Source organism: Ctenopharyngodon idella, chromosome 7, assembly GCF_019924925.1.
Source record: "Ctenopharyngodon idella isolate HZGC_01 chromosome 7, HZGC01, whole genome shotgun sequence".
Classification (NCBI taxonomy): domain Eukaryota; kingdom Metazoa; phylum Chordata; class Actinopteri; order Cypriniformes; family Xenocyprididae; genus Ctenopharyngodon; species Ctenopharyngodon idella.
Genome location: NC_067226.1, coordinates 36,184,569 through 36,197,994, shown reverse-complemented (window position 1 = coordinate 36,197,994; position 13,426 = coordinate 36,184,569). Strand labels below are relative to the sequence as shown.

Below are 13,426 nucleotides of genomic sequence, written 5' to 3'. Positions count from 1 at the left end.
TACTAGTATGATGTTTAGTGAGTTTGGTCTGTTAATATCACTATCTTAGTACATTAAGCCACGTTAAGTGTTTTAGAATGTCCCTTGGCGACGCTTGGCGGTGTTATTTAGTCTCTCCTGATACAGCCCCTTTCCTTTCGCTTCCTCATTATCCATTTCTTTCCAAGAAACTGCGGCGTATCGCAAAAATGCAAACAAATATCACGCTATTTCTCTCGGTCTCACTGTCAAAGTAACCATGGCAACGGATAGCGTATCCTGCTAATATGGCGACGCCTTCCCGAAATGCAACGCGAGTGAAAACGCTGTGACGCAACCTTCTCATTCTCTATTGATATCCTATTGAAGTTTTAAGCATGATCCTTCAAGGATCCATTGTTTGCAGAGCCATGTGTGTCACTGCATTATCATGCTAAACCTCCAGCTACTAACATTTTGATAGGATTTGAGTTTAGAGATACTTACTGGGAGCCCTGGAATTCCCCGAGGACCATCTTTGCCTGTGTCTCCTGGAGGTCCCCTGGGGCCTGGGGGGCCTGGAGGCCCAGGAGGTCCTGGGGGCCCTGCTTGACCCTGATCACCCTGTGGAAGTAATAATGTATATACGTCAAACTTTATTATAAGTCAATGAATAAAATTTATATTAAAGTTGTTTGTATACAGTGAGAGGGAGAAATAGATTGAAAGGTCAATGATAAGCTATCAAAGAGAACCTGGAGGAACTTCTCTTATCTCACAGTAGGGGTGGGCAATTTGACCAAAATCTTATTTCATGGTATGAAAAATTTTATTTGGTAACACTTTAGTATAGGGAACATGTATTCACTATTAACTATGAATTTTCTCTCAATAAACTCCTAATTTACTGCTTATTAATAGTTAATAAATTAGTTGTTAAGTTTAGGTATTGGGTAGGATTAAGAATGTAGAATAAGGTCATGTAGAATAAGGCATTAATATGTGTTTAATAAGTACTAATAAACAGCCAATATTCTAGTAATATGCGTGCTAATAAGCAACTAATTAAAAGACCCTAAAATAAAGTGTTACCTTTTATTTAACAACACTGATATAGCTATTTTAATTTAATTTTATTTTTCTTATTAAAATCACAAACAGTAGGACAACTACGTAAAATAAACTGTTTTGCAGGTACAGTAGGTTTATTTAACATGTAGTAAGAAATCCATCTGTGATTACATGAAGAAACAGATGAAACTGAGAAGAACTGTGAACTGTGGTCGTGTCTCCAAGACGCTTGAAGAAACCGACCTGCAAAGCTACAGTACTGTGAGAAGTTTCAGGCACTTGTGTAAAAATGCTGTAAAGTGAGGATGCTTTCAAAAATACTGTCATAAATAGATTTTATTTATCAATTAACTTCTATTAACCAACTCAAATCAATATTTGGTGTGACCATCATTTGTGTTTAAAACAGTTTTTGTCCAGGTACACTTGTGCATCGTTTTTCAGGTAGCTTTGCAGGTCGGTTTCTTCAAGCGTCTTGAAAGACACGGACATAGTTCTTCTGGATTTAGTTTGTCTCTGTTTCATCTGTTTCTTCATGTAATCACAGACGGATTTGATGATGGTGAGATCAGATCTCAGTGTGGAGCACTGGCTGTTGTCCAACTCCTTGTGTATACAAAAATCTCACTGGATTATTACAATTAATGGCAAAATGAATGTTTAGAAATGTGAACTGAAAGGTGCACTAGATGGGCAATAATGAGACGACCCCCAAAACAGGAATGGTTTTACAGGTGGCCACTGACATTTTTTTCCCTACTCATCATTTCTGACTGTTTTTCACTAGTTTTGCATTTGGCTAGGGTCAGTTTCACTACTGGTAGCATGAGGTGATACCTGGACCCTACAGAGGTTGCACAGGCAGTCCAACTCATCAATACGTGCCATCGCCAGAAGGTTTTCTGTGTCTCCCAGCACAGTCTCAAGAGCATGGAGGAGATTCCAGAAGACAGGCAGTTACTCTAGGACAGCTGGACAGGGCCGTAGAAGGTCCTTAAACCATCAGCAGGACCGCTATCTGCTCCTTTGTGCAAGGAGGAACAGGATGAGTACTGCCAGAGCCCTACAAAATGACCTCCAGCAGGCCACTGGTGTAAATGTCTCTGACCAAACAATCAGAAACAGACTTCATGAGGGTGGCCTGAGGGCCCGGCGTCCTCTAGTGGGCCCTGTGCTTACTGCCCGGCACTGTGGAGCTCGATTGGCATTTGCCATTGAACACCAGAATTGGCAGGTCCGCCACTGGCGTCCTGTGCTTTTCACAGATGAGAGCAGGTTCACCCTGAGCATGTGACAGATGTGAAAGGGTCTGGAGAAGCCGCAGAGAACATTATGCTGCCTGTAACATCATTTAGCATGACCAGTTTGGTGGTGGGGCAGTGATGGTCTGGGGAGGCATATCCATGAAGGGACACACAGACCTCTACAGACTAGACAATGGCACCCTGACTGCCATTAGGTATCGGGATGAAATCCTTGGACCCATTGTCAGACCCTACACTGGTGCAGTGGGTCCTGGGTTCCACCTGGTGCACGACAATGCCCAGCCTCATGTGGTGAGAGTATGCAGACAGTTCCTGGAGGATGAAGGAATCGATACCATTGAATGGCCCCCATGCTCACGTGACCTAAATCCAATGAAATTTTAGCAAAATGGACTAGCCTGCTGCATCATTTTTTTTCACTTTGATTTTCAGGGTGTATTTGAATTCAGTCCTCTGTAGGTTGATAATTTTCATTATCCATCAAACGATGTGGCATCCTTTCATTCCTAACACATTACCCAGTCCATATCAGTATAGATATCCAGCATGATATTTTTCCCCATTGAGATCTGATGTGTTTTCAAAGTGTTCCTTTAATTTTTTTGAGCAGTATATATATATATATATATATATATATATATATATATATATAAATAATTCTCTTAAATAATGAATGATTTTGTCACAATATCTTCGTTTAGACTTTCTTTCACTAGCAAACACTAATGTAATTCATTTTAATAGTTCGTCACTAGTCCAGCTGAGGACTGAGATAAAAGCAGAAGAATGTAAAACAAATGTGACCTGTGCTGGCGAAATGAGTCGCAATGAGCAAATTTTCAAACTTGAGTTATTGTTATTCTCATATTCTCTATTAAAAAAAAAAAAAACATTCAAATGATATATGATTTGTTGGAATCCTACAAAAAAAATACAAAAAAAAAAAAAAATGAATGAGCTAGACCTGTTTGAAGTCGATAGTGTCAGCAAAGTCAATTTTGAGAAAAATCGAGTTAAAGTTTTTGGTAACACTTTACAATGCAGGTGCACTAATATGCATTAATTCATGCTTAACTGATGCACAGATAATCATGTTTTAATGTATGATTCATGAAGAACTAAACCATTAATTAATGATTACTGCATCAGCAACTAATAAAGTTTCTATATGATTAATAGATTAAGTAATATATGAATTGTTATTAATTAAATGTCTCATAATGTATTAATTCCTTAAAAACATATTTGATTAACTAAAAGTGGAAGTGGTCCCACTTTATATTAAGTGGCCTTAACAACTACGTACTTACATGGCAAATTAAGCATTTGATACAATGTACTAACTCTGTACCTACAAGTATTTACATTGTACTTACATTTAAAGTACCTGCATGATCTATCCGTAGTTACAGTAGTGCACTTACATTTGTAAGTACACTTTTGTAAGTACACACCATAATTGCAATATTGTAACTACAATTGTAACTACTCTGCAGTTTGTTTTTACACGTGTAAACCATTATTGTCCATGCCTATCGCAATGTGCTTAAATATGAGTATGAGGGTGGATACTTATTATTCAAACTATTTCATAGTCAAGCTATGGATGGAACAAATCTTTGCAAAATACACCAGAATACACCAATGTATATTCAGTCGTCTCATTTAGCACATTATGGCTCCCCAGGATTCACTAAGTTTGATTTTATTTTATTGTGCAACTCGCATACTGTAAAAGACAACGTACAAATACCAAGCAGTTAACAAATGAAACCTTATTGTAAAGTGTTACCAGAAAGGGTCTGGAACATGTGTTGATACCCAGGAACTAATGTGTACTTACACTGAAAATACACAAAAACTGTCCACTTAAAATAAAGTGAGGAACCTGTGGCCGATACCCAGGAACTAATGTGTACTTACACTGAAAATACACAAAAACTGACCACTTAAAATAAAGTGTGGAACATGTGTTGTTTCGCTAAAGCCTAATGTTTATTTCTGGTTTAATTTGATTGTTTGGGGTATTTTATGCCTTTTATTTAATGGTTTCCTTTATTAAAATATATATAAAAAAACCTGTTCAAAGATAAGTGAAATCTTGTGTGACCTGAACACCCTTTTTTTTTTTTTTTTTTTTTTTTTTTTGCCAATTTTTCACAAAATTACAGTAGCCAAATTTTGTTGTGTTGTAAAATTTTCAAACATTTTCAAATTGTTCCTGTTCACCTGAAATTTTTCAGTAAAAAAAAAAAAGATTCTTAACTGCACATGTTGTTTTTATTTGCATGGACCTGCATTATTAGCGAGTTTAAATAAGAATACCGTAATTTTATTCTTCATGTAATACAATTTTGTGTATTTTCAGTGTAAGTACACATTAGTTCCTGGGTGTCAACACAGGTTTCACACTTTATTTTAAGTGGTCAGTTTTTGTGTATTTTCAGTGTAAGTACACATTAGTTCTTGGGTATGAAGACAGGTTCCTCACTTTATTTTAAGTGGTCAGTTTTTGTGTATTTTCAGTGTAAGTACACATAAGTTCCTGGGTATCACACAAATATATTGTTCATTGTTAGTTCGTATTACATAATGCATTAACTATAATGCTAACAAATGAGACCTTGTAAGGTGTGTAAACCTTTTATCTAAGATGGTATTTGCATGTTGTTATTTACAGTATGTGAGTTGCACAATGAAATAAAATCAAACTTAGTACACAGTATCTCACAGAAGTGAGTACACCCCTCACATTTTTGTAAATATTTTATTATATTTTTTCATGTGACAACACTGAAGAAATGATGCTTTGCTACAATGTAAAGTAGTGAGTGTACAGCTTGTATAACAATGTAAATTTGCTGTCCCCTCAAAATAACTCAACACACAGCCATTAATGTCTAAACCGCTGGCCACAAAAGTGAGTACACCCCTAAGTAAAAATGTCCAAATTGGGCCCAATTAGCCATTTTCTCTCCCCGGTGTCATGTGACTCATTAGTGTTACAAGGTCTCAGGTGTGAATGGGGAGCAGGTGTGTTAAATTTAGTGTTATCGCTCTCACTCTCTCATACTGGTCACTGGAAGTTCAACATGGCACCTCATGGCAAAGAACTCTCTGAGGATCTGAAAAAAAGAATTGTTGCTGTACATAAAGATGGCATAGGCTATAAGAAGATTGCCAAGACCCTGAAACTGAGCTGCAGCACGGTGGCAAAGACTATACAGCGGTTTAACAGGACAGGTTCCACTCAGAACAGGCCTCGCCATGGTCGACCAAAGAAGTTGAATGCACGTGCTCAGCGTCATATCCAGAGGTTGTGTTTGGGAAATAGATGTATGAGTGCTGCCAGCATTGCTGCAGAGGTTGAAGGGGTGGGGGGGGGTCAGCCTGTCAGTGAAGACGATACGCTGCACACTGCATCAAATTGGTCTGCATGGCCGTTGTCCCAGAAGCAAGCCTCTTCTAAAGATGATGCACAAGAAAGCCTGCAAACAGTTTGCTGAAGACAAGCAGACTAAGGAACCATGTCCTGTGGTCTGATGAGACCAAGATAAACTTATTTGGTTCAGATGGTGTCAAGCGTGTGTGGCGGCAACCAGGTGAGGAGTACAAAGACAAGTGTGGCTTGCCTACAGTCAAGCATGGTGGTGGGAGTGTCATGGTCTGGGGCTGCATGAGTGCTACTGGCACTGGGGAGCTACAGTTCATTGAGGGAACCATGAATGCCAACAGAGCATGATCCCCTCCCTTCGGAGACTGGGCCGCTGGGCAGTATTCCAACATGATAATGACCCCAAACACACCTCCAAGACGACCACTGCCTTGCTAAAGAAGCTGAGGGTAAAGATGATGGACTGGTCATGCACGTCTCCAGACCTAAACCCTATTGAGCATCTGTGGGGCATCCTCAAACGGAAGGTGGAGGAGCACAAGGTCTCTAACATGCATCAGCTCTGTGATGTCGTCATGGAGGAGTGGAAGAGGACTCCAGTGGCAACCTGTGAAGCTCTGGTGAACTCCATGCCCAAGAGGGTTAAGGCAGTGCTGGAAAATAATGGTGGCCACACAAAATATTGACACTTTGGGCCCAATTTTGACATTTTCACTTAGGGGTGTGCTCACTTTTGTGGCCAGCGGTTTAGACATTAATGGCTGTGTGTTGAGTTATTTTGAGGGGACAGCAAATTTACACTTATACAAGCTGTACACTCACTACTTTACATTGTAGCAAAGTGTCATTTTTTCAGTGTTGTCACATGAAAAGATATAATAAAATATTTACAAAAATGTGAGGGGTGTACTTACTTCTGTGAGATACTGTACATTGGTGTATTCTGGTGTATTTTGCAAACTTTTGTTCCATCCATATCTTGTTTGAATAATAAGTATGTACACGTGTAAAAACATAAAACTGCGTACATTAGTTAAGCATGAACCAATGCATATTAGTGCACCCGTATTGTAAAGTGTTACCAAGTGTTCTGAAGATTCCAAAACAAAATCACAAAAATAATAACCAACCATACTTTAAAATCCCTGGAAATACCACCAAATTTGGCACAAACAAGCCAAAACCCATATCTACAAGAAAAAAAAAAAAAAAAAAAAAATATATATATATATATATTAAACTTTTTTTTTCCATGATTACACAATTGTTTGATTAACATTAATGAAACAGACAGCCTATATATTAAGACCTACTGTATCAAACAGATCTAATATAATGTTACACATCAGAGGTTTCTCCCCAACAGTTAACCAAACGTTAACAGATAATGTTTGCGTGAATACTCGCCAAGACAAATTTTTTGAAATACTGTAATTCTGTGTATATCAGGATCACACGCTTTGGATCTGTCAGTCAGCGTGAGTAAGATTGTTTTGTTTACATCAGCATGAGTTTGAAAATCACATTTCATTGGTTCAAACTCATGCCATTGAGAATTCGCTATGAATGTTAACAAACTTGGAATGCTGTGCTTTACAACGATACCAAACTTATGCTGACGGAAGCACCAGTAGTCGAGAAGCAAGCAGAGAGAATGTCTCGGATTACAACTGTAACCCTGGTTCCCTGAGAACAAGGGAATGAGACACTGCGTCCTGAGACACTTTGGGGAACGCCTCCACATGACTGGTATCTGAGGCTGTAAACTGTAAAATCACGGAAATCCTATTTGCCGGCAACAGCCTATGACGTCATACCAGTGCGACCAGAAAGTATATAAAGTGGTGCCTAGTGTAGTTGTAATGACGGGTCGGCAGAATGAGGATCCATTTGCAGCTTTATTAAGATAAACACCAAAGCAGACAGGGGCAAAGGCAGAGACATAAACAGGGGCAGGCAATGGTCGAGGCAGGCGGCAGACAAACACAGTAGAGTCACAGGCAAGGATCAGGGCAGGCGGCAAACAAACACAGTCCAAATAACAGGCAAGGATCAGGGCAGGCGGCAAACAAACACAGTCCAATAAACAGTCCAACGGCAACAGAAATACAATCCACAAGAAAACGCTCAGTAGTGATCACCGGGGCAAATCAAGACTTCGCAAAGGGTGTGTATGTGTGTGTGTCTTAAATAGCGTGAGTGTAATGAGGTGCAGGTGTGTGCGCAATCAGTCCCAGGAATGAGGGCCTATGGGAAACGTAGTCCGAATGTAAACCAGTCAATATTCAGGTGACGGCTCCCTCCGGTGGTGCGGAGGAGGAGGCGCGAGAGCCACATTCGTGACAGAGCCCCCCCCCCTGCGAGCGGCTCCAGACGCGAGGAAGCGGGCGGGGTCTACCGCGTGGTCGAGGGGCCGGTCTCTCCGGATGCGTCCGATGAAATTCCACTATGAGTGACGGGTCCAGGATATCATCCGAATTGACCCAGGATCGCTCCTCCGGGCCGTACCCCGCCCAGTCGACTAGGTACTGTAGTCTCCTACCCCGGCGCCTGGAATCGAGCAGTTCTCGAACCTGATAGGCCTCCTCGCCTTCGATCGTCAAGGGTGGGGGGTTGCGGGCCTCGGCTCCCTCCGCCTCTCCTCTCGGACCACCAGAGGGTTTCAGCAACGACACATGGAAAGTGGGAGAAACACGGTAATTAGCAGGTAGTTTCAAACGAAATGACACAGGAGTGATTTGCTTAATAATTTGAAAAGGCCCTACAAACCTGGGACTGAGCTTTTTGCATGGAAGTCTTAGATGCAGGTCCCTGGTCGACAGCCAGACCCACTGCCCCACGGTGTAATTGGGATTGGGACGACGACGTCGATTGGCCTGTAGCTCCTGTCGTCTTACAGCTCGTTGGAGGTGATGGTGGGCCAGGTCCCAGGTCTCCTCGCTGCGTTGCATCCACTCGGTTACGGCGGGCAGGTTGGATGGTTCCCCGGACCAGGGGAAGAGTGGAGGCTGGAAACCCAGGACGCATTGGAAGGGCGTGATGCCAGTGGCAGGTTTTTGTAGCGAGTTCTGGGCGTATTCGGCCCACAGCAGATAGCGGCTCCACTCTGACTGGTTCTGCTGACAGTACGTGCGAAGGAACCTGGTGAGTTCTTGGTTCAGGCGTTCAGTTTGTCCACTGGACTCGGGGTGGTACCCGGAGGTGAGGCTGATATTGACATTTAAGTGTTTGAAGAAAGCTGTCCATACCCGGGATGTAAACTGTGGGCCCCTGTCAGATACAATGTCCTCTGGAAGACCATAGAATCGGAACACGTAGTTGCATAAGATTTCGGCGGTTTCCAATGCGGTGGGTAGCTTGGGGAGTGGTATGAGACGGCATGCTTTGGAGAACCGGTCAATTACAGTGAGGATGGTGGTGTGACCACGGGACTCAGGGAGGTCAGTGACAAAGTCCACGGCAATATGGGACCACGGACGTTGGGGAATGGGCAGTGGTTGCAACAGGCCCGCTGGGGCTTGATGAGATGCTTTAGAGGTTTGGCAAGCTGAGCACTGGTTGATGAATTGGGTGGTGTCTAGTACCATGGAGTCCCACCAGAACCGGTTCTGCAGTAGGTGTAGTGTGGCTGTGATACCAGGGTGGCCAGAGCTGGGGAGATCGTGAACGTGGTGTAACACTTTGTCGCGGAGGTGTGCAGGTACGAAGGTGCGATCCGGTGGGCAGTTTGGTGGTGGTGCTGTATGTTCATTCGCTTGGGTGATTTCGGTCATGACGTCCCACTGAACCGGAGCGAGTAGCAGTTTGACTGGGATTATGTTTTCTTCGTTCTCTGATCGTTCCCTCTCCTCCGTCTGACGAGATAGGGCGTCTGCCTTGACGTTCTTTGACCCGGGTCTGTAGGTTACCGTGAATTGAAACCGGGTGAAGAACATGGCCCACCTAGCTTGTCGGGGGTTTAGACGTTTAGCAGACCAGAGGTATTCCAGGGTATTGTGGTCGGTTAGTATGGTGAACGGGTGTTGTGCTCCCTCCAGCCAGTGGCGCCACTCCTCCAACGCCGCCTTCATCGCCAAGAGCTCCCGATTGCCTACATCGTAATTGCGCTCTGCCGCTGACAATTTCCTGGAGTAGAATGCACAAGGGAACATCTTCGCAGGATTACCTTGACGCTGTGAGAGTATGGCCCCAATGCCTGTGTTGGAGGCGTCGACCTCGACTATGAAGGGGAGTTCTGGGTCTGGGTGGCACAGAATGGGTGCTGTGGTGAATCGTTCCTTTAGTTCTTGAAAGGCGTGCACCGCCTCGTGGGACCAGGAAAGACGTGTGGACTGTCGTTTGGTCATGGACGTTAACGGAGCAGCGATGCCACTGAAGTTCCGTATGAACCGCCTGTAGAAGTTGGCGAACCGCAGAAACCGCTGTAGTTCCTTTAATGTGCGTGGTTGAGGCCACTCAAGCACCGCCCTCACCTTGTTGTCGTCCATCGCCACTCCCTCTTGACTGATGACGTATCCCAGGAATGAGGTGGAGGTGCGGTGGAATTCACATTTTTCGGCTTTGGCATACAGTTTGTGTTGAATGAGCCGCTGCAGTACGGACCGGACATGTTGGACGTGTTCCTCGAGGGTCTTGGAGTAGATGAGTATGTCGTCAATGTAGACGATGACCCAACGATTGAGCATGTCCCGGAAGACGTCATTGATGAAAGACTGAAAGACGGAGGGACTGTTGGCCAGGCCGAAGGGCATAACGAGGGTCTCATAATGGCCGGTGGTGGTGGAGAAGGCCGTCTTCCATTCATCCCCCTCACGGATGCGAATCAGATTGTACGCACACTGGAGATCCAGCTTGGTAAAGTACCTGGCCTGTCTCAACTGCTCCAGGGCTGCGGGGACCAATGGCAAAGGATAGCGAAACTTCACTGCGATATCGTTCAGACCTCGATAGTCGATGCAGGGCCGAAGACTGCCGTCCTTTTTCTTAACGAAGAAGAAGCCGGATGCCGCCGGGTAGAAGGTAGAAGGTCGAATAAATCCTTTGGCCAGCTCCTCCTCGATGAATGCTTTCATGGCGGCAGACTCAGGCTGTGACAGGGGAAATATTCTGCCCTTGGGGGGTGTCGTACCAGGTAGGAGGTCTATGGCACAGTCACTGGAGCGGTGAGGTGGTAGTTCGGTGGACCTGCTTTTGCTGAACGCGATTGCTAGATCAGCATACTCAGCAGGTATGTCGGGCTCAGTGGTGTCGGACTCGTGAACAGTGACGGTCTGCACAGGTAAGGGAGTGATCCGTTTCAGGCAGCGATTGTGACAAGCGGCGTCCCACTGTACGATCTGGCCCTCCTTCCAGGAGATTAGCGGGTTGTGGGTTCTGAGCCACGGGAGACCAAGGATGACTGGGTTGTTGGGTGAGTGGATGACGTAGAATTGGATGAGCTCGTGGTGAAGGGCTCCCACCTGTAGGGTCAGTTCGGCAGTGATGTGCGCCACTCTTCCACCACCGACGGGTCTCCCATCTAGCGCCTCCACTGTCAATGGGGAGTTACAGTCTGTTAATGTGATGTTGTGTTCGTTGATGAATGTATCAGACATGAAGTTACCCGCAGCACCAGAGTCCAAAAGTGCGTGCGTGGTTATGCGTAGATCATTCAGAGTTATTTGTATGGGAATTTTGAGGCAGTTAGAGGAATAAGCGGTGGGAGGTGGAGAACTCACCGCTTTAGGGTTAGACGGAGTGGGTCGAATGGGGCAGTTGATTTTGATGTGACCAGCTTGCCCGCAGTAGAGGCACAGATGAAGTTGTCGTCTCCTCTCGCGTTCCTCTGGGCGAAGCGGAGTGAATCCGAGCTGCATGGGTTCCGAGGGAGGCGTGGTCTGAGTGGACAGCTGATCAGGGCGTCGAGAGCGGAGAAGACTGTCAATGTGTATAGCGAGGTCGATGAATTCGTTGAGCGATCTTCCCTCGTCGCGGCATGCGAGCTCGGCTTGCAGTTCCAGAGACAGCCCCTTTCGAAACAGCCGTCTCAGCGTGTCCTCCACCCAGTTTGTCTGTGCGGCGAGGGTTCGGAAATTTAAAGCATAATCTGCGGCCGTGGTTTTACCTTGACTCAGCGACAGCAGTAGGTCCCCAGCGCTCTTGCCTCCCTCAGGATGTTCGAACACTTCCTTGAAGCTTCGTAGGAAGGCCGAGAAGGTGGGAAACACGGAACCATCCTCTCGCCACACCGCCGTGGCCCAATCCAGCGCTCGACCGGTCAACAGGGAGCATACAAAGGAGATTCGACTGGATTCAGTGGGATAGAGAGATGGCTGCTGGTTGACAAAGAGAGAGCATTGGAGAAGAAATCCCTTACATTTAGCGGGGTTGCCGTCGAACTTCTCCGGGAGTGCGAGGCGTGGATTCACGGCGGGAGCGGCAGTGAAGGCTTGACTGACGGAGGCCGCAGGCGGTGGCGTGGCAACCTCGGGGGCGTTGAATCGAAGGCCCTGCAGAGTTTTCACCAGCTCCTCGGTAAGGGAAGTCAATTGATTCAATTGATGTTGGTGAACCACGAGCTGGTTGGCTTGGGCAGACAGCTCGGAGGAAATTTGCATGATCGCTGCTGGATCGCTGTTAGGCGAAGTCTTCTGTAATGACGGGTCGGCAGAATGAGGATCCATTTGCAGCTTTATTAAGATAAACACCAAAGCAGACAGGGGCAAAGGCAGAGACATAAACAGGGGCAGGCAATGGTCGAGGCAGGCGGCAGACAACACAGTAGAGTCACAGGCAAGGGTCAGGGCAGGCGGCAAACAAACACAGTCCAAATAACAGGCAAGGATCAGGGCAGGCGGCAAACAAACACAGTCCAATAAACAGTCCAACGGCAACAGAAATACAATCCACAAGAAAACGCTCAGTAGTGATCACCGGGGCAAATCAAGACTTCGCAAAGGGTGTGTGTGTGTCTTAAATAGCGTGAGTGTAATGAGGTGCAGGTGTGTGCGCAATCAGTCCCAGGAATGAGGGCCTATGGGAAACGTAGTCCGAATGTAAACCAGTCAATATTCAGGTGACGGCTCCCTCCGGTGGTGCGGAGGAGGAGGCGCGAGAGCCACATTCGTGACAGTAGTGATTTGGACTAGGATGTCACTATGGCAGTTACAAGTTAATCTTATGGAAAGATAAACTGTAGTTTCTCTAGAAGAAATAAGGTAAACCTTATTCTAAATTCAACAAATAAATCGAGAGATTATTTGTTATTAACTGATATCAGCTATGAATCTAACGCAAATTAGATAATCATATACTGACAATATACACTAATGCCAAGGTCTCTAGAAAGAGGTTTGGTAAGTGATATTTACGTCTGCCTGGTCGTGCTGAATCTGAGGGTGACGTCTTCCACTTGTTGAGCTGGGCAGCGTTGCAGTGGGAAGAAAGGAGTTGGAATCCGTTTCACAGCCTTGAACACAAAGTACTTGACCGTTTAACTCCTAAAGCACAGAGAACACGCAGAAGAAGCCTTGAAGAAGCCTTGAAGGTTCTGATGTCTGTGCAGACGATCTTTATTCTCTGGAACACACAGACGGAAGGATCTTTAGATTCTGAAGTCAGTGCAGATCCGGGCAGTCTGGAACACCCAGATCTGGAGGATCTCTGATGAGAGGATTTTGAAGTTGGTGCAGAAGATATTTTGAATATGGGGGGGGGGGGGGGGGGGGGGGGGGGGGCTAAGCTTGTAGTTGTTGTCTCT

The 13,426-nt window shown here is 45.0% G+C and overlaps 1 protein-coding gene across 1 annotated transcript in view; it reads right to left on the bottom strand.

The window, feature by feature from the left end:
• The window catches only part of LOC127515652 (collagen alpha-1(XXV) chain), a 378,235-nt gene that overhangs the window by 229,811 nt on the left and 134,998 nt on the right, over positions 1–13,426 (bottom strand). Inside the window, exon 5 of the mRNA XM_051899532.1 lies at positions 466–582. Within this exon, the coding sequence (XP_051755492.1) occupies positions 466–582 (117 nt within the window). The remainder of the gene's footprint in view (positions 1–465; positions 583–13,426) is intronic.